Genomic DNA, 27,680 nt, shown 5'->3' with positions numbered 1-27,680 from the left:
GACGACAGTAATAATAAGAAAAAAACTGGGAAACGAAGAAAGCAGTTATATCATAATATAGGAAATTTAGGAGGACTTTCCCATAAGCATGCTGATGGCGACGGCAATGTTGCACAATTTGCGGAAGACATGACTCTTAACGGAAAGAATATCATCGTCTCCCGGGATGGAATCGTCGCAGGTGGTTATAGCAGCCAAAGCAGCTTTGAGCCAAACCTGAGCATCAGCATCAGATCCAACCAACAATGCAGCAATGGTGTCTTCGAGTTGACTCTCAGCGTCCAAGATGTTTTCCTTGCAATCAGCCAAGCCTTGTTGAACGTCTGGGTCCAAGTTGGCATCGTCGATGAGCATCTTAGCGTCGTTGAGAATGCTAGAAGCGTTTCTGGCAGCGATTTTGAGGGATATAATTGCCAAGTCTTTAAGGTTTGCGTTTGGGCTTCTAATTGGGTCGGATGAAAGGACCTCAGTGCAAAGATCCTTTGAGTCGGACTTTTGGCATACCTTGTTGATCAGCTCCTTTCCTCTGCATTCTTCTGCGGCTGTTGTCTGCTGCGCCATTACCAACATGCAGATTGCAACCACCGAGAAGAGCTTTGCAACGCCTTCCATTTTTTCTTCAACTAAGAACGCTTTATTTATTTTATTTTCTTTTATTTAATTCTTCTCGGGGTTTGGTTCTACCAACTGCACAGCCACGACGAAACTATGGAGAGGGTTAAGGGGTTTATAAACTTAATGAATGCGCTTCCTGTCCGTTTATTTTGCCATTTCAATGCTAATTTTAGGAGTTTACCGATTCTATTTGCCCAGCTTTTGAACGCCCTTCTCATTTTACGGGATTTAGGTAGGAAAAAGCCCAATTTCGTTGTATTCATCCTTTGGAAACAAATGATTTAATAATGAACACGCACACACATTTAAAATAAAAATTATAGGTCATTCTAAAAGCTATATATAAAAAACTCAATATAGATATATAGGACTTCTCTGACTCAATATAACTGAAGCCCATGTTTTAATTTTTAAATTTTCTTTGTATTTATTATATCACTCGTTATCTCTATTAATTACTTTTTCTTTTCTTTTATCTCTTTTTACATTTCACACTCCAAAAAAAATGTGACAATAACGTTAGCCTAGAAACACCGCTAATGAACAAACTTCATGGAACTAACGCAGGAAGAAAGAAAATATTAACAACGCTTATTTATATATAGAACAAGGCCCATGGCATCAACCTTTGAGTCCGTAACTCTCCCAATTTATCAAAACACAATAACATCACATCCAAATCAAACGTGTCAGTTCTCTGCTCTATAAATAATAGGTTTGTTTTTAATTCCATCTTTTCACTTCTCTTCATATCTCGTCATTTTATTTTTCTTTTCTTTCTTTTCCCCTTCTTTTTACTTCCTTTTTCCCGTTCCTTCTTTGTTGCTTTGTGTAAGTTTGGGAACGATTGGTTCTTTTCTGCCTCAATTAAGAGTTTTAAACATGCCCCATCTCTAAATTTGTCAAATTTGTTACGTGTGTAATACCACAACCAAAATCCTTAAGATCGCCTATATCATAATAAGAGTTGAAAAATGTAAAATCTTAGGCTTCATAACAAAAGCACTAATCAAAATCATCCAAAAGAAAAACTTTTAAGCAAATAACTTAAACAAATAGGCAAAAGAGGTGTAGCGTGCTTAATATTTATAAAACTCTTGACTACAGCTCTATGATAGAAGTGGGCACTGGCAAATAAACATTTAAACCAAAGCTACCAAGGAAAATCATAAAAAAAGAACAAGCCTATAGAAATTGTAGCCTACTTGGTAGAAACATAAGCCTATAATTGAATAAAAAAATATAGATCGATGTAGACTTATACGGTATGAAATAGATATTTCCAAGTAGAATAAGTGAATTAGATGCAGAAAATAGCATGCATGAAAGTAGCGAAGCAGGGTATGAAAAAAAATACCAGGGTTTAAAAGTACATCATCACACTATCAGTACATTACTGCTACGTTTGATAGATACCTATTTCAGGTGTGCCAATACCTCAAGGAAAATTCTGTCAAACTGAAGTGATTTTGAATTAGCTTTCTCAGCTTTCTTATATTCACCAATTGAAGATTTTATAAAGTAGTGAATTAGTAATCTCATACCTCGTTTGGTTAGATCAGTTTACATGCTTTGAAAATTTAGTGCTCAGTGCCTTCTAAAGATGAAAAGACAAGATAGTATGGACGAAATATATGACACCTTGAAGGAGTGTGCTTTCAGTAGCAAACAAGAAGGAGAATAAATGGGACAACATCCAATGAAATCTCAGTATATAGAACGAGAAAGACGTAGAAGAAATGTAGATAATTTACGAGTAATTGATAACTCCAATATTTAATGAATATTTGTGGAGTATATTTATTTACATATCTTACGTACTTTTTGTTAATGCATTTGTGTTCCTGGAACCGTAACATAATAATATATTGAATTATTAGATTTAAGGGAAAAAATAATTGAAAAGAATGATTGAATAGGTTTAAAGGATGCCTGCCTTATACCTTAAAGAGTGATTGAACATGCTTAGCACGAGTTGCATCCTGGTTTCATTTACCAGCAAATCCAAAATTACCACTTACATTTCCACAGCTTCTGCTATCGTGGCTTTATTAATTTTAGCAAACAAAGCTCACAATTCCTGTATGCTCCACCCATTCACTATTTTGAGAATACTAACTTAATAGCTTTGGTCAAATTGGATCCAACAAGTCTTAACCAGGTGCCCATCTCAAAAATGCCTAAACTGACTAAGTTGTATCTATTCACCGCCTTATTTGAACCCCCCTAAAAAAAATATATTCACTGCCATGCCCATCCCTGCCCTACTAGAATACAAACCCCCAAGTTGAATTCTTTTATTATGTGCCCTAAAAATGTATGCAACTAATAAACACAAGTTTCAATTTCATTTGCAAACTTAATTTTCAATAATAAGTTAATTGAAATTAAATTTGAAGGGAAATAAATTTTGAACTATATCAAAAATATATTATTTTACTTCTAACGAAATATATTTTCTTTTACCATAACTAAACAGGTAAAAATTTATAAAATTACCATTGCGGTACATGAACTTGCGTCCAAGCATACAGCTGAGATTGAGAGTTGGAATTCTACAGATAGAAAGTGGAAAGAAAGATCTGTACTAAGAGCGATAATTCATCTAAGTAACATATTTTTCCTTATTTTCAGCAAAGATGAATGCCCATGTGATATCATGAATTACCTTGAGGAGACTCTACATGACTCATAAGCCATATCACTTAGACGCTGCAAAACCTCTTCAAGGACCATCTCAACCCTTGATCTCCGGTTACAGGATCCGACTCTCTTTCCACCTCGGGTTGCTCCACGATTATATGCAACGGCTTTCTCGGACACCCTATGGGTGCAGGCAAAGACGAGGAGCAAGAACCCTCCCCCGCTTCTAAAACCGAAACAGAACCCGGTTCAGCGCCAGAGCAAGCCGTCGCCGGTTGAACCAGGGTTCGGCAGAGAGGACAGTTCGAGTGAGAGACGAACCACGTGTCGATGCAATGAGAGTGGAAAGCGTGGTTGCAGTTTGGAAGCACGCGCCCTTCGTCGCCGTCAGCGAACTCCGACAAGCACACGGCGCAGTCGTGAAGAGCGCGGTGGGTGGCGGCCGAGAAAGTGAACGTGGGAAGGGATTTGAGAACGGAGGGGTGAAGGGATGGGTGGTTGAAAGAGGAATTAGTGGGAAGCGAAGGAGAGGGAAGACGGCGACGGCGACGGCGGCAGAAGCGGAGATAGGCGTGTAAGAAAACAATAAGGAGTATGATTATGAAGAGAAGAATGGCAGTGCCCACCATGACCTTGGCGTTGTGGGCATACTTTGATTCAACGTCAGGGTCCATAATCATGATGGATTCAGAAAAGGCAAAGAGAGTAATGCTAGTGGGGGCAAGCAAAGAGGCTATAGAATGCAAAAGGAATTGGAAGGATTTTTATTTGGATCACATCTATCTGTGATTATATAATATGAGGAAACACTCATCACTCATTACTCATTACTTTTTATCTTTATATTCTTACCAACACCTTCTTTAGGATTTTTATCTCATTTTGGATTATCTGCCACACACTTTCACTTTCGTATCATTTTCTTCATTTCTCGCCACTGTTACCAACCGTCTTTTCTAATTTCTTTTTTTCACGTTCTCGTGCAGTAATTCGTTAACTTTCTCTTTTGGCATCTTCTGAAAGAGACATGGTTACGGGTTAGGATCCTCACCATGATGCGTGTCCTAATTCCTAACAACACTTCCCAAAGATAATTAAATATACCATGTTTTACCAGAATATTAGTCTTTCTAAATTAAGGTGTCACCCGTGACGCAGCGCCAGGGTTTCTATTTTTTATTTATTTTAATTTAAATCTTGTTGTCTCATGTATTGTAACTCAAACAAAATCCTTCATCATATATATATTTGCCTATTTGGGATACTCGTAATTACTTATTATAATACTATATTTACTTTTGTTTTCTATTTTTCTAGCTAAAGAATAAATTTTTTTTAACTCGTGATCATCACACGCATTAGCAATTGTCATAAAATAAGAGAGAAAAACAATATAGCCATGCATTAATCAAGGTTATGGTACGGATTCCATTTTGTTGAATGTACGTACCCTACATGTTCCCCTTTTAGCGATGTTCGCGGGGATTGCTTTCCTCTTTCTGCAACATCTGTTCACCCAAAAATAAAATAAAATGAAATTAAGCTCACCTTCATTTGGAGTTATAATCGTCAATATTTTCATTTGTAAAATAATAACAAGTAATTAGTTGAATTAGTGAATATTAATTTCCCGCAATCTTCAATTCAATCAGGAAGTGTTAGGGCCTCCTGGACGTATTAAATAATGTCGCATATACCCAATTCATGCGATGTAAAGCACTGGCTGTCTCTTTTGTGAGCTACTTTCATTTATTTACTTTTAATTTGGAAAGTTTTATGCTGCGAAGATAAGGAACCAATTTTTGTGTCACTAAGCATGTCGATTGATTAGATTAAATGGCATCTCACATACGTCGCAATCTATGCATCCCACGCACTCTAGAGTTGAGAAATAAACATTGATTTTCGTGCATGTCTTATTAGGAAAAAGAAAAAGGATCTGCAAAGCCATAGGGTGTGATTATTTGGCCGATATGCCACTAATCCACTTGAAAGTTGAAACAGAGTACTACCACTTGGGCCTCTAATCCAGTAAGATTGACATTTTTCTCGCTCTCACTTTCACAGGCTCGTAGTCTTGTTTGATTGGTTCTTTTCCTGCAATCCGATGCATGCCATAGGAATTGCAGCCTGTAAAATCGCAGGGCCTGATTAAACAAATATGAAAACTGAGAAAGCGTTCATATTGTTTATTGTCTTTCGGATAGAAATTTGAACCAAATCTCCATCGCTTTATTTGTTATTTAAAGAGAAGAAAGATGCAAAACAAGTCAAGAAATGGGAAAAGAATAGAAAAGGCAGTGAAAGGAGCACAACTTGTTCCTAGAAAAAACAACAAATGTGCAGCGCAGGGACATTCCCGAAATTTTCGAACAACTTGGTTGTTTTCAAACAACCAACATGTGAATAACTACGGATAACGAAGCATAAGTGGTACTAATTAAACTCATGATTTTAAACTCAAGAATAATCCAGCACCACATTCAAATATCTATTGTGCTAATCCTAGTCAAATACACCCTATGCCTCTTACTGCATAGTGACAAAAACGCTCTCCTTGCTCCATCCAGTACATGAGTCTTGGTGAAGTTAAGGTAGTGGTGTGACACCGCACTTGTCCCCGTTCTATTCAAGTGGTTTTATATCAATACAAAATGCCAACAAGCTATAGTCACCTTAATCTCCTGCACATTTTGCCACCCAATTGTCCTATGTTAACGACTGGAATTACCTTTAATTTTATATCATAGGCAGATTACTTTTATAATTAATATTTAAAATAAGAATAAATTTTACTAGGATCAGCACAATAGATATTTGAAACAAATATATAACATAATTTTACTTTTTCTTACTCTAAATTATATTATTTTTTTTACTTTTGTAATTTTGAATATCACTTTTTGAAACAGAGTACTTGGAATTTAAAACAAAAAACGTAGTTCCAAAATATAACAAGCCAAACTATACTAAATTATGTGACAGTTGTGGATACTCCTCTGCTTAGTACAATAAAATATAGACAACAGGATCGTCCAATGGGAACAGGTTGGAATCTATGGGAATATAACATTGTAGCAGGTCTATCATTATATTCAAGCGTAATATGCATTGCTGCCACTCAAGTTGCCCTGACTACAATGTTGTTTATGACAATTCAATGCACGTTTGATTGGAAAGTCCTAATTTACGGAAAACACTTGACTTCTTTTGTATAATTTTGAGATTCCAGACAGAAACAAAACATATATCCGTTTAACAAAATACGTATACATTATTAGACTTCGGATGAGAAAGTGCCAAAAAACACAATATAAAGTAAAAAAGGAACGGAGCAAATGTCAAGTGAGACGCTTTTTGGATTCCGATTCTCCAAATTAAAATTAATGAAAGATGCTGCGCTTATCGGAATCGTGGTCTCCGCAAATGTGCTGCTAACACGACTCGTTATTCATCATCATGCTCTCAGATCCCCTGTGGCTTCGTGGCGTATTCGAAACTACACTTTTGTTAACTGAAAAAAAGCCAACTCAATTATTCCATTCCCACTATAGTTTTATAACACACTATTATAATGCTCGGCATTGCAAGATACTGTGTTAAATACTTGTAGAATGTATGTGCAAAGCACGTGTTATCATTCCCATTGGTAAACAAGAGTTATTTTTATGTTAGAATAGTGTATCCGAATCTAATTATAGAAAATGGAAGTGTTAACCATAAAGGCATATATTGAAAAATCAATTCAATATATATCACCCATTTATAAAAAGTATATTATCAAGGGAAAAATTATCATTAGTAATGTCATTATGAGATATTGCCAAAAAGTAATAACATCATTATCATGAGATTGAAGAATATGAATGTGTTTCTAGATTTTCACACCTCACGACAGTAGGAGTGCCCGTGTTCTTTGTTTTTTTCGGTCAGTAGAGTGCCGTGTTCATGTGCCTCGTTTACTAGTCTGCCACTGTCGTGTACTCGTGGGGCCTATCAATTTGGGCTGCCCCATTAGCTGATATAAATGGGCTGGCCCGTCAATAATTAAAACCCGAAAAAGTAGATTGAGCTCTAAGCTTGGAATCGAAATCTATATTATTATTAACTGTAATGGGTCTAAGAAGTATCCAAATGTGAATGACCGAAAGTGTGACAAAGGTGTAAATGCAAATTTGGAATCAGATTTTGAAAAAAGGGAAGAATCGGATCTTCCCAGATGAAATAATTCTGATTTTTGTCTAAAGAAGGAGAATTAATTGAATTGAGACATTCCTCATCGCTTTTGTTTTTAAAAGGGAAAGGCAAAATTCGCTTCCCACTCTCAACTTACCAAATTCCTGGTAACAGTAAAATTGACTTCACGAATAAAACGACATCAGAAAGAGCAATCCAAACATGAGCGATACGGTGTCATCAAAGTTGAAGCTGAGAGTTGAGAAAGAGAAATGGGAGAAAAGATGGACAGAATAGAACACAAAATTGTGAGTACCAATGGAATAAACATGCACGTGGCATCAATTGGGTCAGGCCCAGTAGTATTGTTCCTTCACGGCTTCCCTGAGCTATGGTATACGTGGCGTCATCAGCTTCTGTATCTCTCCGCCATGGGCTACCGGGCCATCGCCCCTGACCTCCGCGGCTACGGCGACACCGACGCGCCGCCCTCCGCTTCTTCTTATTCCGCCCTCCACATCGTGGGTGACCTGGTTGGGCTTCTGGATGGTTTGGGCATAGACCGTGTGTTTTTGGTGGGCCATGATTGGGGAGCTGCCATAGCCTGGTATTTCTGCTTGTTGAGGCCCGATCGTGTGAAGGCCTTGGTCAACATGAGTGTCGTTTTCCGTCCCAGGAACCCTACCAGAAAGCCCATTCCTACCTTGAGGGCTTTGATGGGTGATAATTACTATATATGCAGGTTTCAGGTAAACAATTCACTCTATTCTCCAAATTGCTTGTTTATTTGCCGTTCATAGATAGTCTGATATGCATGTTCCTCGCACCAATTAGAGGTCAAATTTGGGTTTGTCAAGTTACATGCATGAAAAGTGAAATGTTATTCTTACAGCAATTTATATCCCGAGAAGAGATGGGAAAAGAAGAGAAACAAGTATGGAATGAGATGGTTAATGTGTTCAGTCAACAATGCCAATGAGCCAATCAATATTACGTATTTTCCCTTGTGTGTTTGCGTGCTCTCTTGCCTCTCAACTTGTCTTTATTGAATCTAAAAATAACAGTTGCTTCATAACACAAGCTTCTGAATAAATTTCTGATTTAGATGGAACAATGTTTGTCCTGTTCAATGTGGTTCACAAGTTCCAAAGACAGATTTGTTGTATGGTAGTTGAAAGCTTCAAAGAGATATGTGTGAAGTTAATATATAGCAATTGGGTAATTTGGTTGTCCTGCAGCAACCTGGGGAGGCTGAAGAAGAGTTTGCCCGTGCCGGAACAGCAAGAATAATGAAGACATTTCTTTGCTCTCGTGATCCACGTCCACCCAGTGTCCCTAAGGAGATAGGATTTGGAGGTTCATCCAAACTTAATACTGCTTTACCTTCGTGGCTGTCTGAAGAAGATGTCAACTATTATGCCACCAAATTTGACCAGAAAGGCTTCACTGGCGGCCTAAACTATTATCGTGCTATGGACCTGTAAGTTTCTTCTAGTTCGTTCTAGGAAACGTTGCTAATACTTACTGCAATCAGTAAATGTAAATCAAAAACTAAAAGTTTATTTTAGTAAGAATTAATTTTTTCTTTGAAGCAAAACGTTACCCCAAATCAATTCTACCTCCTTGCTCGAACTAAATATGAATAAAATGTTCCCAATGATTATTAACATTTACTATCAATTTAGCACGAGTTAAAGGGGACATGTTTAGCAATCGCTTTCCTACAGCTATACGTTACTTTTGACAAAGTATTTGAACCTTAGTTGTAATACTGCATGCATATACCAATAAAATAAATTCAGAATAGATTTTTTTTCATTTGCGAAGATATTATTAAGTTTTTGCGGATTTATTTTGTTAAAGGATGTGTGTGTGTGTGTAGTAGTCTCAGTCTGGTAAATTATGTTTTGTCTGCAGAACCTGGGAGCTCACAGCACCATGGACTGGAGTACAGATCAAGGTACCGGTCAAGTTTATTGTGGGAGACCTTGACATTACTTATAACACTCCAGGTGTTAGGGAGTATATACATAATGGTGGCTTTAAGAGAGAGGTGCCATTCTTGCAAGAATTGGTTGTGATGGAAGGAGTAGCTCACTTTATAAATCAGGAAAGACCAGAAGAAATCAGCGCACATATATACGACTTCATCAAGAAATTTTAATCCGCATTATGCTTCAGAATTATACCGTATAGAAGTCATTAATAATCCCTAAAATACTCATTTGAATTGCACTGTTTAACAAGCTTGTATGAATTTAAGTCCGCACAATATCTGGCATAACACGAGGGATTTCTTTGTCTTAATTTGGCTTATACAAGAATTAAAAATAACGCGTTTAACTACCTATTGGTAGATTTCGTCCCGTCCCTCATTCGTCGTCAGTAATCGTTAATTTCTTAGAAGCTTTATATCTAGCGTTTGAAGCAGTAATAATGTGTTAAAGTAGAAGCTCTAACAATGGCAGCAAGATAAAACGAAAGTGTGTAGTTGCGGTTCATGATCTAAACTTTCACGCCGTTGAACGGATAACAAAAACGAGACATAATTGACTACTCTATGTTTGTGAAGACGTAACACAGAAGAAAATAGAATAGTAGAAAAGTAAGCAAAATAAACTTACCATTATTTTTACAATTAAAAACACAAACCACTTGCGTTTTATATTCAATGAAAAACAAATATATGTAATATATTAAAATACATTCTCAATTTATACCAAAAAAACATTTGAGGGACGGTGGTGACACCAAAATGTCAACAACACTTGCCCAAACAGATTTAAAACGTGATTCATCTTACCAAACCAGTCATCGGGATATCTGTCTTATTTTAAACAATCTAAAACAACAAATTAGATATTATTCTCTACTATTCTTACCTTATTCCATTCATTTTCATTAGTGTAAAGGTCACAAAAAATGGATATAAAGGATGGTTTGTGGTTTGTAATGGGAACCCATAACAAAATACAGGATATAAAGGAAGGACGACAACAAATAATTTAATCCCACTCTAATTAAACAGCTATCCTTCTTTTTAATCCTCTTTTGCAAGACAGCTAAAATCCAGGGATAGAAAACAAAAAAATAGAAGAAATAGTGGCACCATCACACCTTAGGTATAACAAAAGCTCTCTCAAAAAGTTCATTAGAAAGTTTGTGCTAGAACAAAACTCTTCGGGGAGGGCGCGTCATTTTTCTCACTTAAAGAGAGAAAAATAAACTAAAATTAATAACTTGTTCAAAAAACACAAAAAGGAAGAAAGCAATACAGAATGATGGAATGATCATAAAGTAAGGAAAGACCCTTCACGTTTGAGCTCCAGAACTCAAACTCTAAAACCTTTGCTGTTCCTTCTTCCTCTGGCACGCTCAAACTTTCGTCCCTTTGAACGGACATAGGGCTTGGTGTGGCTATGGGGCACACCAGGAGCTGGTCCAAAGTGCTTGACAGCCTCACGGGCATTCTTAGGGCCTCTAAGAAGAACCTGAAACATTGCTCCAAAAATAAACAACAGTCACTCCCGAGAGATGTGTCGTTTTTAAACACTTCCCCTACTGCAGTGAAAAAATGAACCTTCGTTTATTATTTTCCTCTTCCACCCCCAGTTAACATAGAAAAGCAAGAAATCTAGAAGAACCCCAAACAACAACTAACTAAATTGATCTAAATTACAAGGCTAGGTTGGTATGAAAGTGGATGGACGAATAATGCAAGCTAGAAACAAAATGTATAACAGCTATGTTGTTAACACATAAAAGAACCTTTGATAACAAACAAAACTATGCATCATCCGTGTCCTCCAGATGAACAAGATGAAATATAAGCCAAATAAATCCTAGACTACATATACATTATCATCCAGTTGATTACATTTACTAAGATAAATAGCCAATAAGGTAGCACAATCAACACCACTCTCTGAAAGTCTGAACTATGTAACTCATTACAAGGGTCAAGTACACACTGTATTCTACTGAGAACTACTTGCAGAGTTGCAGGAGATGCAAAAACAGAAATATTGCTACCTGTTCGGACAAAAAAACCACCAATGCAAAAGACCAATACAAGCATATAACCTTTACAACAAGATAACATACACTAACATTTAAGTTCATTCATTCTCCTGTTTTGTTTGCATAAGCAGGCATCACAGCCACTAAGAGTAGAAAAAATTGACAGAACAAGTAACAGTTTACAATAAGCAGACAAAGAGTAACAATAAAACTCATACCGTGTTCTGACCCAAAGGAGCTCTAAGAGCGAGCTGATCAAAGGTAAGACATTCCCCACCAGCCTTCTCAATTCTGGCTCTTGCAGTTTCAGTGAATCTCAGGGCAGTTACCTTCAGAGCAGGGACTTGGTATACCCTAATGTCATCGGTCACGACACCAACAACTACGGCTATCTTATCCTCCTAGCCAAATCAAGGTAAATAAAATGCAACCACAACAATGATTATTTTAACTATCATTTCCAACGTTATAAATTCCCTATTCTATCAAATAAATACCCAATAAACGGAATAATAAAGAAAAGAGATAGGTACCTTTCCCTTCATGTAACGAATCAATCTAGACAGGGATAGAGGAGGTTTGTTGACCTTGCTCATGAAAAGACGCTTGAGGATTACCGCATTGAAATTACTTCCAGTCCTCCGAACAAGGAAACGGTACAGCTGAAAATAGAACCAGAGAACAAGCATGTCAAAAACCAAATATTCGTTGAGAGTAACAGCAACACGTGGGAGAGATAGAAGAAGGCACCTTGACGAGAAGCTTGAGGTAGATATCATTGGATTTGGGTGCGGTTCGCTTGGTCTTCTTGGACTTACCTCCTGCCTTCAAGTCGATTCCCTGCAATTCAATTCAAACCAAGTCAGATAAATTCTCAGAAGAAGCGTGACATCGTTCAGTGGAACATACCATTGTCGATGGAGCTGCTTGCTGCTGCTGCTGTTGCCACCGAGCAAGAAAATGGCGCTAGGGTTTTGTTTAGGGTTAGATCAATTTATTTGGTTTTTTTTCTCGAGCAATTATAAACCGAGTCGGGTCGGGTCGGAACACTTTCATGGCCCGTTTAGTGAAACAATAGTTCTCTGGGAAAGGTGTTGTTTGGTAAAATTGGAATGTATTTCGTGACCCCAGGGGTCACAGTTTCAGGCGTTAGTCAAAGGGAAAAATGAAAATAAAATAATCCCTTCGAATTTGAAAAAAAAAAAGGATAAAAAATATTTTTGTTACCGTGCAGTGTTTTAAATATTTAAAATACAAAATAATTCTTTATTTTCTATACATGTGTTATTAAATATACATTATGTGATTTTTAAAAAAAATTAATACATAAATATATTTTAAAACTTTTTCCATTTTATAATCTGGCATTAGTTCATTTGTAATATAATCTTGGGTGTTAAATTGATTCGATCAAAATTTAAAATTGACTCGAATTGATTCTGAAGTTACCAATTTGCAATTCAAATTAATCAAAATTTAAGTTATTTCAAATGTAAGTGTATTGTAAGGGGGGAGTGTAATGATGTAAATTTGTCCTTTCTAAGTAGTGATGCTCTCAATGTGTTATCAGGGCCCATTTGTTAGCTATTTATGCATCTTTGAGCATTGAAAATTTACTTTTATAATGTCAAAATATAAAATAAAAAAGACATTAATCTAACTGGATTTCCAACTACATCAGGATATTTGTAACGGCGGGTTGAGATATAACAAATAAACTTTCTCAATAATATTTTTTTATTATAAATATTTTAAAACGATTCTTCATTTTAAAATATAAAAAATTCTTAAACTCAAATAACATTTTCAGTGAACTTGAACTTCTAACTTATCATATGTAAAATCTTAGTTTGTTTTACTTAATTACTTTTTAATATTATTTTAACAGCATATGTGTCATTGATGAAAAATGAAAGAAATAACCAATTGTGAGTTAGTGAGAGAGATTGGAAAGAATAAACAGTGATTTGTTATCTGATTTAGCTGAAAAAGACATAAGAAAAATATATATACTGTGAGATTTACCGAGTTTTAGGTATATGTACTTCCGAGAAAGTTAGAAAATTTATTATTTTTATCTAATATTATACTCTATAGTTGATTTTTTAGAGTATTATAATTTATTCATTAAAAAACTATTTAATTTCTATTTACTTGGTTTTGCATTTCTTTTATTATAAAGAAACATAGTATTTTTCTTTTGTCTTTAATTACATTCTTTCTTTCTAAACTCTCTTTTTTTATTTTTTTTAATATATAATATTTTTTATCACTCTTATTTAATCTGTTAGGTAAATTTGAGTTTGCTTTGAAAAATCAAGTTATTTGCTTAGTTATTAAGTAAAATAATTTCTTCCAAACTTTATAAATAGAATATGTTATAAAGTACGGAGTTTAACGATGAAATATTTTACTACTTAATCTTTACGATGTGAAATTTGTTTTAGAAATAAATTTCCTACAAGTTTCTTGAAGATTGTTTAAGTATATAATTAGTTATTAATAATGTCAAATTATTTGAATATATGTCTTTTAATAAAAAAAAAATTATTTATTAAATATTTATACTTATCATATCAACCACATTTTAACTGGACAATTTATTTTAATTACCATTATAATCAAATCAATAACATCATCAACAATAAACCATGCTATGGTGAAAACTTAAGCCACACAAAGTCACACCGCTTTCACTGTTTTTCCTCACCATCTTCTCCTCACAGGCTTCTACCCTGTGTGCTTTGCTCAGGCTTTTTTTGTTTAAAATAAAAAATTTGAGTTGGTATGGAATATTTTGGATATATATATTTTTTGCAAAGTTGATCCATTTTTATAGAAATAGTTTTTTAGTCAATTTTAAATCCATAAACAATTAAGATCAGATGATGAGAATATGTATACAAACAGAAATTTATAAATTTCTTTTATTTTACTCTGTTGAAAAAAAAATTACAAAAAACTCACGTTCATGTGAATAAGCAAAATAGATAAGTAAAAATAAACAAGTTATTCTTCCGCACTTAATAAATTATAATTATTTATTAATCTCCCGTTCGTTTTCCTCTTATTTATTTTGAAAAATATTTTCTTTAATTTAAAATTCTCAAACAAACTCTTAAACAGTTACAAGAAGGAAAAAAATTCACTTATTAACAATCAATCATAATTATAATAGATCACATGTAAACATTATTTAACTTAGGAGAATAATCATATGTTTTAATGGGCACCATGTTAGAAAGAGTGTATTCATACATCACATTGACCTAATTTTATAGGTCACTTTAACATATTTTTTCGTATTTTAAAACATTTAATATTTTGGCTACTGTGAATTTGTATGGAAGTTTTACAAAAACACCCGATCATTTCTTTTCCTGTTTTGTCATTCACCTTCCCTGATTGATCTCCATTATGAATGCACATGGAAACTCAAGCCAACTCATTTACCCACCCAATTCATAATTTTTTCATTATCCTTACCCATTCACTTTCACTTGCACAAACCCAAGTATATGGTACTTGAAGGGAAGAAAATACAAGAGTTTTATTATTTGAATATTTTTTAAATTTTTTCACATCAAAACTTAAAAATGCACAGACATTATAACTACTCCTGCAGTGTTTTGAAAAAAATGTTTAAAAATCAATTTTGAATACTGAACAGTTTTCTATTATTGCAAAACCAATTGTGAGAAATATTAACAAAATAATTCCCCAAAATCAACACCTTCATAAAACCACCTTCTAGCCATGTTTACTCGCAATTGAAACCCCAAGTCCACATTGCCATTCTCTGCATACATAGCCACGTGTGCTTCTTCCCCTTCCTTTAAACCGCCAACTTAAAACTCACCAAAATTGATATATGTCATCTTCCCACAAACTATAAACAAATGCTTACATTCTATTCACACCATACTAATTTAATTTTATCAAATTTCAAACAATTAATGAAAATCACCATCCATTTAGAAAATGTTTTATCTTCCGACTTGCTAAGGTGGTGCACAAATGCATTGCGTTTCAAACAATCAAGCATGTTTAGACGACACTAAGAATGATTACCCAATCAATAAACTACCCACATTTCCCTCTTCGTGTCATTGCTTTGTTTAGTCAACACACATTCAACAAGGCGTACTTTATGAGTCAGGGTTTATAATAAATTTGTTTATATTATTTTAACACATTTATTTCTGAATTTTTTCTTCTTGATAAATTATATTTTATGTTATTTCTGACGTAGAGACATTTTATTTGAATGGATTTTTGTCCTTTTTATCGTACAAAATAAATATTCGTAGTATATAGTTATGATAAAGTATAAAACTATCTAGAACGTTATCACGAACAAATTGTCATACATTTTTTTATTGCTCGGTCGCTTTTCCATATAACTATGGACATTTTTTTTCAACGGTGTTTTCATAATTTAATGTTTTATTTCAATGAGTTTTTATATTTTTTAGTGTAAAAACATATATCACTCTAGTTTAATATTCTTGTACTCTCGTCAAAAAAAGTCGAAGGACATTTTGTGTTCCTTGATAAAAAATCTCCTCACGAGCTACAATAAGATTGTTTAATAGTTTTTGTTATAGTTTTTTCTTTTCTTTCGTAGCCAAGCATTCCTGCAGAGATATAAATAAAGACACCTAGCTACTAACACAAGACTAACCGTTAAAGTACGAAGAAAAAAGGACTTATGATTCTAAGATCTTAACTTGTAATATTACTAATAAAATTCATATGAAGTCAAAGCTTATTTTCATTTTGACAAAATTATACTTTGCTACCCTTTTACTTTAGAATTGGAATTAACTTGAATTTTTGCTTATAAATTATTGATTAAAAAAATGTCCATTAGAAGCACTTTCGGCGCTTAATAACTTGGTGAGTACGTTTTGTTAGGCAAAAATATTAATGAAAACGCTCATTACTGATTATTGCACACAACAGATGTAAACGTGGGGATACAGGTGTTGATGAAGGAAGCTCCCGAGTAGTTATGAATCATGATCAGTCATGACACGTAGCAGTCATTCATGTGTCACAGAAATGAATCGTTCCATGTGTGGTTACTTGTTGCATTACTCTCAGGAATAATGTCACGTTATCGACACTACGATGGCGTGAGATGAAGTTATTATTTCATTTCGTAATTTTGTTTTTTATACCTTGCGTTTTTTAATACAAAAATTACATTTCATTTTCATGTAAAAAATAAAATTAAAAACTCATACGTCACAATATACAAGTTAAATTAAACATTTCTGTAATTTTAATAATTAATAAAAATGATCCGTAAATTAAAACTGAAATGTATAGTTTCTTCATTTATAAACTAAAATAAAAAATTGTATTAATCACAATGACTAAATTTATAATTAAACTTTATAAGAATATATGATTATATGGTGATCAGTACATTGAGCTTTAGTTTGTAATTAAATTATTAAACACGTTATTTTAATATTTGGTTATATTTAAAATTAATTATCATGATAAACAGTTATATAAAAAAGAAGAAATAATTTCAAAATATAAACGATTATATTTGTTTATATGAAATAAAAATTACATTTTAAAAATAAATATAAGTTAGTAAAAATAAACCAATAACCTTTAACCAAATAATTGAAAAAAATTTAATACACAACATTATAAATGCATAGAAGACATTCATTTGATTGTAAACCTTATCTTACTCCGGAAAAAAAGAATTTAATGTGAGAACAGAGTTTGATCTTAAATGGGAAAAGTAGAAGCTGTGCTTACTTTTTGTTGGTCCAGCTATAATGATGACTGGATCAATAATTTATGTCATGTTGTTTAACATGTTTATTTTTTATATACAATTATATTTACAAACAATGACAATGGAACAAGGGCAAGTTAGAATTATATATTTAGGCTGTTGGAGTTGATCCACCCACCATGTGTAGTCCTACAAGTATATAAGGTATATACAGCTACTTTCTTTTTTGAAAAATAACCATTTATAATTTCATATACCAAGTCTTCATTTTCCCAATATGAAGATTTTTCGTTTTTCTAGTTAACTACTAGAATACCCCCACTTGACGATGGAATACCCAAAAGGAACGAGTTGAGTTCCGACGACTATTATGGTGTGTCCAAAAAGCTATTGTACGGCGTTTAATCCCTAAATTTTCTCCTCCTGCCACGGCTACACCTACGATGCTCTCCTCCAAGCCACCGCGCCGGAAAATAGTTCCGGCGAACGGCGATGACTCCGCCGATAAACTGGACCAGCTTCTTCTCTCCTCCGCCATCTGCAACAACGAGGACTTAGGACCCTTCATCCGCAAAGCCTTTGCTTCCGGCAAGCCGGAGACGCTCCACCACCACCTCCGTCACTTCGCCCGCTCAAAAGAATCGGAGATCGAAGAGGTATGCAAGGCTCACTACCAAGACTTCATCCTCGCCGTCGACGACCTCCGATCCCTCCTTTCCGACGTCGATTCTCTCAAGTCTTCCCTCTTCGACTCTAACTCTAAGCTCCAATCCGTCGCTCGACCGCTCCTCTCCTCTCTCGACTCCTTCGTCGAAACGCGGAACGTCTCGAAGAACGTGAACCTGGCCATCGAATCGGTCCGGACGTGCATCAAGCTGACGGAGGTTTGCTCCCGAGCGAACCGCCACCTCTCCAACGACAACTTCTACATGGCGCTGAAGTGCGTGGACACGATCGAGAGGGAGTACTTGGACAAAACGGCGTCGTCAACGCTGAGGAGGATGATGGAGAAGAAGATTCCAGAGATTCGTTCGTACATAGAAAGGAAGGTAAACAAGGAGTTCGGGGACTGGTTGGTGGAGATCCGAGTGGTGAGTCGCAATTTAGGGCAATTGGCCATCGGTCAAGCCTCGTCGGCGAGGCAGAGAGAAGAGGATCTCAGAATCAAGCAGCGCCAAGCGGAGGAGCAGAGTAGGCTGAGCGTTAGGGACTGCATTTATGCTTTGGAGGAAGAGGATGAAGATGAAATCGCCGGTGGGATCGGAGAAGACGGTGGTGGAGTTGCAGGTTTTGATTTGACTCCGTTGTATAGGGCTTATCATATTCACCAGACGCTAGGGTTAGAAGATCGGTTTAAGCAGTATTATTTTGAGAATCGGAAGCTTCAGTTGACTTCGGACTTTCAGGTATCGTCGATGACGCCTTTTCTTGAGTCGCATCAAACATTCTTTGCGCAAATTGCGGGGTTCTTTGTGGTGGAGGATCGTGTGTTGAGGACTGGGGGTGGGTTGATATCAAAGATGGAAGTTGAGAATCTCTGGGAGATTGCTGTTAGCAAAATGTGTTCTGTGTTGGAGGATCAGTTCTCCAGAATGCAAACCGCTAATCACCTTTTACTTATTAAGGATTATGTGAGTCTGTTAGGAGTGACTCTGAGGAGATATGGGTACCCCATTGATGCCTTGCTTGATGTTTTGAGTAAACATAGGGATAAATATCACGAGCTGCTCTTGTCTGACTGTAGGAAGCAGATAGCGGAGGCTGTTGCTGCCGATAAGTTTGAGCAGATGTTGATGAAGAAGGAGTACGAGTATTCGATGAATGTGCTTTCTTTTCAGATACAAACATCGGATATCATACCTGCTTTTCCTTATGTTGCACCATTTTCATCCACCGTGCCTGATTGTTGTCGCATTGTGCGGTCCTTCATTGAGGATTCTGTGAGTTTCATGTCATACGGCGGGCAGCTTGAGTTCTATGAAGTTGTTAAGAAATATTTAGACAGGCTTTTGAGCGAGGTTTTGGATGAAGCATTATCAAAGCTTATCAATACAGCGATTAGTGGTGTTTCCCAGGCAATGCAAATGGCAGCAAATATGGCTGTACTGGAACGTGCGTGTGATTTTTTCTTTCGCCATGCCGCACAGCTTTCGGGGGTTCCCTTGAGACTGGTTGAGAGAAGCAGAAGGCAGTTCCCTCTGAAAAAAGCTCGTGATGCTGCAGAAGAGATGCTCTCTGGGTTACTCAAGGCCAAAGTTGATGGATTTATGTCCTTGATTGAGAATGTGAACTGGATGAGTGATGAAGCGCCTCAGAGTGGAAATGAATATGTAAACGAGGTCATAATTTATTTGGAAATTTTGTTTTCAACTGCTCAACAGATATTGCCATCTCAAGTCCTTAAAAGAGTTTTACAGGAAGTTTTTGCTCACATATCGGAGAAGATAGTTGGAACTTTAGTTAGTGACTCTGTTAAGAGGTTTAATGTGAATGCTATTACTGGAATTGATGTAGACATCCGGCTTTTAGAATCATTTGCTGATAATCAGGGTCCCCTTTTCTCTGATGGGGATGTTGATGTGCTGAAAACATCACTTGCTGAGTCAAGGCAATTGATTAATTTGCTGTTAAGCAATCATCCGGAGAACTTCTTGAATCCAGTAATCAGGGAGAGGAGTTACAATACTTTGGACCACAAAAAAGTGATGATTATTTCAGAAAAGTTGAGAGATCCTTCTGATAGGCTCTTTGGAACCTTTGGTAGTCGTGGGGCCAGGCAGAATCCGAAAAGGAAATCGTTGGATACATTGATAAAAAGACTTAAGGATGTTAGCTGATTAAGCTTATAGCTCTATGTGAGGTATTTCCTCTTGTTTTGTCTTTGGTTCCATTTTGACTATGAATTATTTAATAGTGAGTTGTTGATAAAATTATTTGGTTAAGGCCTGCCTATAGCCGATGTCCAAATGCATTTTAAGATTTTCCAAAATATTTGTTTGAAATGTATAATTCTTATGTTCTTTTTTCCTTTTCTGGATTTGATTTAAATACTTTAATATCATGTTATTTTATCTTTTCTGAACTCTATCCTGTCAGACTCCTGCTTGCTAAAAGTGCCTTCAATGGGTAACGTGATGCATGTTTTGTCTTAGTAGCAGATAGTGTTTATTCAACTTTCATATATCTATGTCTAGAAGACTCCAACTCCTGCTAACTTACCTGAGATTTATCAATATATCACAGTCATTGCTTTGACATTTATATGTCTTTGTTAATAAACTTTATTCTTGTATTTTACCTCATTGTTTAGCTGTAAACCTTTGTTCAGAAAAATGAAAAATTTATCACGTTCTAACCTATTGTTTCTTCACATTTGCCCATGATAAATGATGATTGAGATTACTGAAGACACATTAATCCACACATGGAGCTTGATAATATAAATATGACGTCATGTACAAATACTTGAGCCAAATTGAAATAGAAAAGCTCTCAAGCTGTTGAACATAATCAATCCCATGCTAATTGAAACCCAATCTTTGACTGTGAGGTTGTGATGTGATGCAAACAGAAATTTTTGCTTCAAATCAAAACCAAAACATCAGATTTCAAGCTTCCAAGCTCTTTGTAACGTGGTAGCCTAGAGAAGCTGAGAGGAGAGATGAACCATAACTCAAAAGCTCAAGTTATTAGGTGAAGACACGTGAATAATTTTATATTATATTTCTTAGGAGTAAATATTCAGAATTATAATGTGGGGGAGAATATATTTGGAGGAGGGGTTTTTTACTTTACAGATATATGAATGATAAGCCTAGCCAGAGTCTTATTGATTATCTACTGTGTTTTTCTTTGCATTCTTCTATTTTAAATAAATTTTCTGACATTGATTTAATGAAAAATTTTGGGGCATAGTTCTATGCAAATGAAAAGTACGTTGTTGTGATCATCTTTACATAGTAGCACTAGCACTCATGGCTATTTTGACTTGAATGTTTGTGAGGCTGACAAAAAAATTAGTAAACGTCTCTAAGTATTGTAAATGATTGAAATTGTGATAGAATATATGCACATACATAAACGATAAAGATGTTAGAAGTTCAGCCATTAGTTTTTCAATCAATGGCTACAGTTGCATTTTATCTTTAAAGTGCAACCTTCTCGCTTTAGAATAATCAAATTGATTGTATATGTAATGAATGTGTTTCTATTTAGAGAAGGGTTGTAAGGAAGAGTACTTGCTGATTGATTTATCTGTTATTTAGCGACTACGATAATTTGTTATTCCTTGACCTTTCTGAATTGACACTCGCTAATTTTATTGAATTATGAAAGGTAATGCTTAAAAACTGGGAATTCAAAGAATTGGGAACTACACGAATTGATATTTGATATGAGAATGTGTCATCTTTTCAAAGATGGAATGAATTATACTAGATGGTCAACATTAAAATAGTAGCTTTGTATTGATTCTATTGTCTTCACCCTTTAAATCTAGAAATTCTAGTGTAATTTTCTCAAATTTTTGACAGTGAACATTACTCATTTGGAATATTTGTTTACTTCGCTTAGTCGTGGAATATGAAGTTGATGAAGATTGGTGTCTTTTTGAATATATATGCTATCTGATGATAAGGTGAAAAGTTAATCTTTTCAGGATCTGTAAGATTCTCCAAGAAATTCAGCCCCTACGCCAAACCAATAGTGTGGTGAGATCCAATCTTTTGCATCTCTCACCCTAATGCATATAGGTCCTTCTTGACTTTTTTATGTTTTTCATAGCTGACCTTAACGTGTTCTTTTAGGATATTAATGTGATATACTGACTGAATTGATTTTCATCTAAACGAGATAAGAATCTTGACATACGTACAACAGTTATATCTATCATACATATAAATTATAAACACGGATATATTATTATGAAATTTACAAATAAGAGAGTGGGAATACCCTGATCAGTATGTGTTCCTCGAAAATCAAAATTTTCTCGACCAAACTATGTTTTCCTCTTCTTTTTTTCTTTGGGTCTGAATATTTCTTGAAAGGTTTTTTTGGTCCAATATTCCTCTAAATTGAAATGGTGAAAATTTACCGTTTCGTGGTTCAGGCCCAATATCCAAGCGTTGTGTGACCCGATCGACTGGTCCTGCTAGCCTAATTACCCGAACCCAAAATAGTTCACCACTGCTTGATATGATACGTCCCTTTTGACATAAATATATAGTTGCAAGTAACATAATCATTCTTCTCATTTTAATTATTAAGGTTTTTAAAAATAATTAAGTAGTTTAAGGATATTTTAAATTTAAGTAAAATAAATATGAATTAAAAAAAACATTTAAAGCTATAGAAAATGTATAATCAATTTAGAAATTTATAGATGTATGATAAAAGGGAAAATAATTATAAATGTATACATAATTCAAAAAATGAATAGGAAATTTAAAAGTAATTTAAATGAAATATGTTATTTCTAAGAAAAATAGACTACGTTATTTTCAGGATAAAGCACTCTGCATAGAATACAGTTGAATCATCTCACGTTTAAAATTTGTTGAGAATAAGTAAGCTGTTCATGCTTAAGCTTATTTACTTTACTCTTTTTGGATCGGATTCTGAATTCTCATAAAATTAAACACTTTTTGAAATGCACACAACATATAGCGGTAACAAAAAACAAAAGTCCAACTCAGAAAAAAGCATCAAAGGTTGGACATAAATCAAGCATTAGTAATATGAATCAGTGGAAGGGCAGCGTATTATATTCAAATATTATGTTTATTTATTTATTTGTAATTGTTAATGTATTTGATAAAAAAAAACTATACATATCGACAAAATATTTTTGGTGGGTGTACATACGAGAGAGTTCAATGTTTGCCCCCTTCTCTTCTTGGATAGACAAAATTCATTTCAGCACAGATCTCCACTTTAAAAAGCCTTGCCCACGTGCTACACGAGTTGCACGCACTACTAGAATATTAGGGAAAAAACAATTGCAAATCGAAATAGTCAAACTGAAACACTTGCTGAATTTTCCATTGAAGTTAATATAAAAGAATTATACATATCCATATATTCTTCATTAGTTAATGAATTATATAGCAATTTTCACGTGCAATATTAAATTATATATGTAATTTTTAATTAAAATTATAAAATTTATTATAATAATACTATTAAACACTATAATTTTAATTAAAAAAACATTTAACTTGGCACATAAAAAAATCATTTAATAAATATCTATTCTTTATGGACCATAACGCTTACAATCTCCACACTTTCCACAGCATAAGCTACCAAATTAAGAAAAAAAATCTATATATTGGACCTCCGTTTCCCCCAACAACCTAACGTCACAGAGGGGACTTTCTGATCAGGTGTGAGGAAAGTGGTCATATGCAACAAACAAAAGGGATGAGGTCTTCAATCATATTTCTTTGTATTGTGGTGTGTGTGAATGTAACAGCTGCACGCACGTTGAGCCGACAAGAACCACTGTCAGTGTACGATGTTCTTGAGATGTATGATTTCCCAGCGGGTCTTCTTCCGCAAGGTGCCACAGGCTATGAGCTAGATGAAAAGAATGGGCACTTCACGGTGCATTTCGATAAGCAATGCATCTTCAGCGTACAGTCATATGATCTCAAGTACAAAACCACCATCAAGGGAGTGATCTCCAAGGGAAAGCTTTCCAAGCTTAAGGGTATTAGCGTTAAGATTGAACTGTTGTGGCTCAATATCGTTGAGGTGACTCGCGAAGACGATGAGCTCCAATTCTCGGTGGGTGTTGCTTCTGCTGCCTTTAGCGTCGACAGCTTTTCAGAGAGCCCTCAGTGTGGATGTGGATTTGATTGCTACAATTCCAATAAAATTGGGTATCTTTCTTCCCTTTAATTTCAAATTGGGGAACACTTTCTAGAACTCTACTCTGTAGTTTGATTTCACAATCCATTTCTGTTATGTTTTCCTTTTAGTTTTTAACTGTTGGTCATGATGCTGTTTTCTTTAAATATATTAAACAAATGCGATGTATGTAAGGTTTGCTTCATTCTATTTTTCCTACATTAACAATCAACTACATTCGACCTGTCTCCACTGAACAAAGAGTTAAAAAAGAGAGAGATATGATAATTTTCAATATAAATAAATAAAAGTGTACTAGAAAATAATATATTATTAGCATTTACCTTGTTGTTTTTTCTGCCTAACACTGGATTATTCAAAAAAGAAAGGGAACACTGGATTTTGTATTTTAGAATAAAGATGATAATCATGGTAGGTGGCAATTACAACAACGTAATGATCTGTATACCGGTGAGACAAAATAAATAAATAAATGTTTATCTTTTATGTATTTTTCTTTTAAGGCAGCCAATCATTAAATTGTTCAATTTTTCAAAATTGGCCGACGGCCGACACAAGACTTATCTTTTGTCTTTTTATGATTCATTAAAATTCACATCAAATTTAGCTACGGATTTTTTTAAAAAAATTATAAGAGATTTCGGATCTTGAAAGTGATTTTTTGTCAGCTAAGTTACAAAATAACAAATCCAAACCATTCGTCGAACGATAATTACATCTTTCTATGTTTATTTTCTTACTTTAGATCACGACTATAGAATATTCGGTAAAGACCTATCTGTGATTTTTTTTGGGGCCCATACTTACCTGTATATCAAATGTATATTGATTTTTGTTTTGGGTCCATACCTATCTGCTAATTTTTTTTGGGCCGCGTTCAAGAGTTTCCTAAATAATATTTGAAGGATACAGAACCCCTAATTCGAAAGTCTAGCATGAGCGAAAAATCATGAAAGCTTAGTACTAATGGACCAAAATAAAAGTTAGTACTAAGGCTTCAAGTTAAAGAAAATATGGATGGATACTAGCAAGATACACAAGTCCCCAAAGTTTAAATCCATCTTCAATATGCGTACGCTATTTTGGATAAAACAGGAAATGAATTAAAAAACAAGAAGATGAGAAATAAGATGAACAAATGTAATTAAATGAATAAGAACAAGAAAAAAGTGAAAAAAATATATTCAGATGAATAAAAGAGATTTTAAAAAATAGAAAATTTATATTTAAAATATTTTTATAATAGAAATAATAAATTATTTAAAATTAACAAGTAAAACTTTCAATATGATATTTTTCTTAATTATGTAATATTTTTATATTATTTTAAAACTATTTTGAGTAAAATATATAAAAACAACCCACATCCTCCCCACCCAAAATGATGGGTGTCACGTGATTTATTTTTTCCACTAACTGTATAAATATTTTAAAACAAAAATGTTACAATTTTGTAATAAAAAAGTAAAATTTATTTTCTAAAATAAAATCTCTATTTTTATTTGAAGTTTTAATTCAACCCTTTATTTGCTTAAAGTGGCAACATTATAGAATATATAATTGCCAGTATTGGAAAATAAAATAATTTTTATTTAATTTTTTATCATATTTAAAATAAGAATTTTATGTTTTACTGTAAAACAAAATTTATTTTATATATTCATTATATTTGATTTAATTTATTTTAAAGTTTATAATAGAAACATATTAATGTTGTTAAAATGTAAGACAAACTTAAATAATATATATATATATTAAAATTTTGATAGTGAGTGCCCTTATGACAATAGTTAGAAAATTAAAATGCTAATTTTTTTATTAAAATTATGTTAAATTACATTAAAAATTACAAGACTGGTGTATTTATTATGTGTTTTGAAAAAAAAAGTTATTTTTAGTTCCTTAATCAATGTTCTAATGGTTAGAGTTTGTTCCTTTTTTACAATTCCTTAAGCATGTAAAAATAATAAAATTTTGTGATTTTGTTAGCTTTAACTCTTAAGACTAGTTTAAACACCTAAAAATAATAAATTTTATTAAAAAGAACATTTATAGCATAAAAATGGTAAAAGGATGATAAGTATTTTTTTAATAAAAATAAAATATTATTAGTTGTTTAAACTCAACCCTAAAAATATATATTAATATTTTTAACTTATATTAAAAAAGAAAACATTTATTATATTTTTGAATCTCCAACATAACAAGGAGCAAACTTTATGTACTAAATATCTTTTAAAAAATAATAAAATTTTTAAATACTTAAATGTCTCAAGTAACATACATTTTATAACACACTAGAGCATCGCATATCACGTTTCCGTAGCAGAATCGAATAGACTTGTGTATTAAGTAACTATGATCCATAAAAAATATCATAGAGACAACTAATTCACCAGTGCTTGTTAGACACAGAGATGCAACTTGTCTGGTTTTAAAGCTCGCTTTCTATGGCAACTCATCCAATTTTAAGCATATGATGCAGAGGAGAATGAAGTACATTTCTTAATACATTCTTTCTAATACTACATTATAATTGTTTGTTAAAATTTATCAAAGACAAAAAGTATGAAAGAACAGTATTAATTTAAAAATAAAAAATAATGACATTTTTTTATTTTTAATAAAATTTAAAAATTAAACATGCGTCAAAGAAAAGTATGTCAGCATTACTCGTATACATATCAAAGTAATGACCTTGAAAAAAAGTCTTCTCAATGTGAAAGGAAATACAGGGTTGTGTGGTTTTGAGGAAAGAAGGTTCTCTGTTTGCAAAGCATCTTTCAGGGCTTTTTCGCTGCCTTTTTCTGTTGTCCACAATGTGAACTCACCTTTATATTCTTTTAAGGGCTTTTTTGGCTCTTTTTATTTAATTGCTTTCTTTGCATTGTAATATTTCGTTTGATGTGTAAAACTAAAACGTTATCCTAATGCGTTCACTTCACAGCATATCAAAATAACGAAGTTATCTCCATAGCGGTGAGAGTAAGTATCCTATTATATTTGCATAAATTAATTAAAACAATATATTTTTATTAGAGTTTGTGTTTTTTTTTATTACAAAAAATATGAGATCAGTTTTATAACTTTATAAGTTGTAAAATTTTAAAGTGTGTCAAATTCAAGAGTTAGCGAACGTAAATAAACTATAAATTTGAGTGACTTATATAAAATATTTTAAATAATTTAAATTTAAAGTCCCCTTATTTATATAATTTATTTATCTATTATTATTCCATTTTTTTTTTATCTTAGTTAAGTGTCTTTAATAGTTATTCATGATGTAATGGTTGATTCCTCTCTCCCAAGTCCTTATTCTCGAAATCAAACCTGCATTAGAATTCCCCTCCTGTTCCTCGACAAAGCTATGAAATATCAATATTCAATAGTTTCTTAGGACTAAAGCCGTCAACGTTGAAAGGATTAGTCACTTCTTTTTGGCTTCTTCCTACGTTTCCTTTCCTATATGCTATGGGATTCCTTTTTGTGTCCCTTACGCATGATCTCATCTCTTTAAACTTAGGGGGTTACCAATTATGATTAATGTGAATCTTCCTATGAACTTCCCTGTCCACTATTTGTGTAGACG

General features: G+C 33.8%; 6 protein-coding genes across 11 annotated transcripts; 3 read left to right on the top strand and 3 right to left on the bottom strand.

The window, feature by feature from the left end:
• Positions 1–66: 66 nt before the first annotated feature.
• LOC113861004 (pectinesterase inhibitor) lies at positions 67–612 on the bottom strand. Its single transcript, XM_027493599.1, has one exon. It carries the CDS (start codon positions 610–612, stop codon positions 67–69), a length of 546 nt encoding a protein of 181 aa, XP_027349400.1.
• Positions 613–1,107: 495 nt separating this feature from the next.
• LOC113863763 (RING-H2 finger protein ATL5-like) lies at positions 1,108–4,066 on the bottom strand. The gene has a single exon (XM_027497462.1). The coding sequence runs from the start codon at positions 3,936–3,938 to the stop codon at positions 3,321–3,323; it is 618 nt and encodes a 205-aa protein (XP_027353263.1). The 5' UTR covers positions 3,939–4,066; the 3' UTR covers positions 1,108–3,320.
• A 3,512-nt stretch (positions 4,067–7,578) lies between these two features.
• LOC113863760 (epoxide hydrolase A) lies at positions 7,579–9,781 on the top strand. 2 transcript variants are annotated; one of them, XM_027497456.1, is made up of 5 exons: positions 7,657–8,183; positions 8,540–8,596; positions 8,673–8,914; positions 9,352–9,600; positions 9,666–9,704. In XM_027497456.1, the coding sequence occupies exons 1-4, from the start codon at positions 7,707–7,709 to the stop codon at positions 9,596–9,598; spliced, it is 1,023 nt and encodes a 340-aa protein (XP_027353257.1). In that variant the 5' UTR covers positions 7,657–7,706; the 3' UTR covers positions 9,599–9,600; positions 9,666–9,704. The 2 variants fall into 2 exon arrangements, with proteins under 2 accessions (XP_027353259.1, XP_027353257.1); XM_027497458.1 differs by lacking the exon at positions 8,540–8,596 and having other exon boundaries at positions 7,579–8,183; positions 9,352–9,781.
• Positions 9,782–10,549: 768 nt separating this feature from the next.
• Positions 10,550–12,416, bottom strand: LOC113863765 (60S ribosomal protein L18-like). Its single transcript, XM_027497464.1, has 5 exons — positions 12,364–12,416; positions 12,205–12,294; positions 11,988–12,116; positions 11,673–11,855; positions 10,550–10,925 (listed from the first exon to the last, which is right to left on the bottom strand). The coding sequence occupies exons 1-5, from the start codon at positions 12,364–12,366 to the stop codon at positions 10,767–10,769; spliced, it is 564 nt and encodes a 187-aa protein (XP_027353265.1). The 5' UTR covers positions 12,367–12,416; the 3' UTR covers positions 10,550–10,766.
• A 5,030-nt stretch (positions 12,417–17,446) lies between these two features.
• On the top strand, positions 17,447–22,148 carry LOC113863755 (exocyst complex component SEC15B). 5 transcript variants are annotated; one of them, XM_027497443.1, is made up of 2 exons: positions 17,447–20,078; positions 21,876–22,148. In XM_027497443.1, the coding sequence occupies exon 1, from the start codon at positions 17,662–17,664 to the stop codon at positions 20,053–20,055; it is 2,394 nt and encodes a 797-aa protein (XP_027353244.1). In that variant the 5' UTR covers positions 17,447–17,661; the 3' UTR covers positions 20,056–20,078; positions 21,876–22,148. The 5 variants fall into 5 exon arrangements, with proteins under 5 accessions (XP_027353244.1, XP_027353246.1, XP_027353248.1 ...); XM_027497445.1 differs by having other exon boundaries at positions 21,751–22,139; XM_027497447.1 differs by lacking the exon at positions 21,876–22,148 and adding an exon at positions 20,617–21,163 and having other exon boundaries at positions 17,491–20,078.
• Positions 22,149–23,610: 1,462 nt separating this feature from the next.
• Positions 23,611–24,130, top strand: LOC113863766 (uncharacterized protein At5g01610-like). The gene has a single exon (XM_027497465.1). The coding sequence runs from the start codon at positions 23,624–23,626 to the stop codon at positions 24,119–24,121; it is 498 nt and encodes a 165-aa protein (XP_027353266.1). The 5' UTR covers positions 23,611–23,623; the 3' UTR covers positions 24,122–24,130.
• Positions 24,131–27,680: the final 3,550 nt, after the last annotated feature.

Source organism: Abrus precatorius, unplaced genomic scaffold, assembly GCF_003935025.1.
Source record: "Abrus precatorius isolate BTA unplaced genomic scaffold, Abrus_2018 Scaffold3, whole genome shotgun sequence".
NCBI classification, from domain to species: Eukaryota; Viridiplantae; Streptophyta; class Magnoliopsida; order Fabales; family Fabaceae; genus Abrus; species Abrus precatorius.
This window is presented reverse-complemented; position numbering and strand designations above follow the sequence as displayed.

Bases quoted from the DNA above. Each gene is read 5' to 3' on its own strand.
- LOC113861004 (XM_027493599.1), bottom strand. From the start codon at position 612: ATGGAAGGCGTTGCAAAGCTCTTCTCGGTGGTTGCAATCTGCATGTTG.
- LOC113863763 (XM_027497462.1), bottom strand. From the start codon at position 3,938: ATGATTATGGACCCTGACGTTGAATCAAAGTATGCCCACAACGCCAAG.
- LOC113863760 (XM_027497456.1), top strand. From the start codon at position 7,707: ATGGGAGAAAAGATGGACAGAATAGAACACAAAATTGTGAGTACCAAT. The intron at 8,184-8,539 runs GTAAACAATTCA...TTTCTGATTTAG, and splicing joins ACTATATATGCAGGTTTCAG to ATGGAACAATGTTTGTCCTG. The intron at 8,915-9,351 runs GTAAGTTTCTTC...TTTTGTCTGCAG, and splicing joins TATTATCGTGCTATGGACCT to AACCTGGGAGCTCACAGCAC.
- LOC113863765 (XM_027497464.1), bottom strand. The intron at 12,117-12,204 runs GTGCCTTCTTCT...TTCTATTTTCAG, and splicing joins ACCTCAAGCTTCTCGTCAAG to CTGTACCGTTTCCTTGTTCG. The intron at 11,856-11,987 runs GTACCTATCTCT...TGATTTGGCTAG, and splicing joins TTCGTTACATGAAGGGAAAG to GAGGATAAGATAGCCGTAGT.
- LOC113863755 (XM_027497443.1), top strand. From the start codon at position 17,662: ATGCTCTCCTCCAAGCCACCGCGCCGGAAAATAGTTCCGGCGAACGGC.
- LOC113863766 (XM_027497465.1), top strand. From the start codon at position 23,624: ATGCAACAAACAAAAGGGATGAGGTCTTCAATCATATTTCTTTGTATT.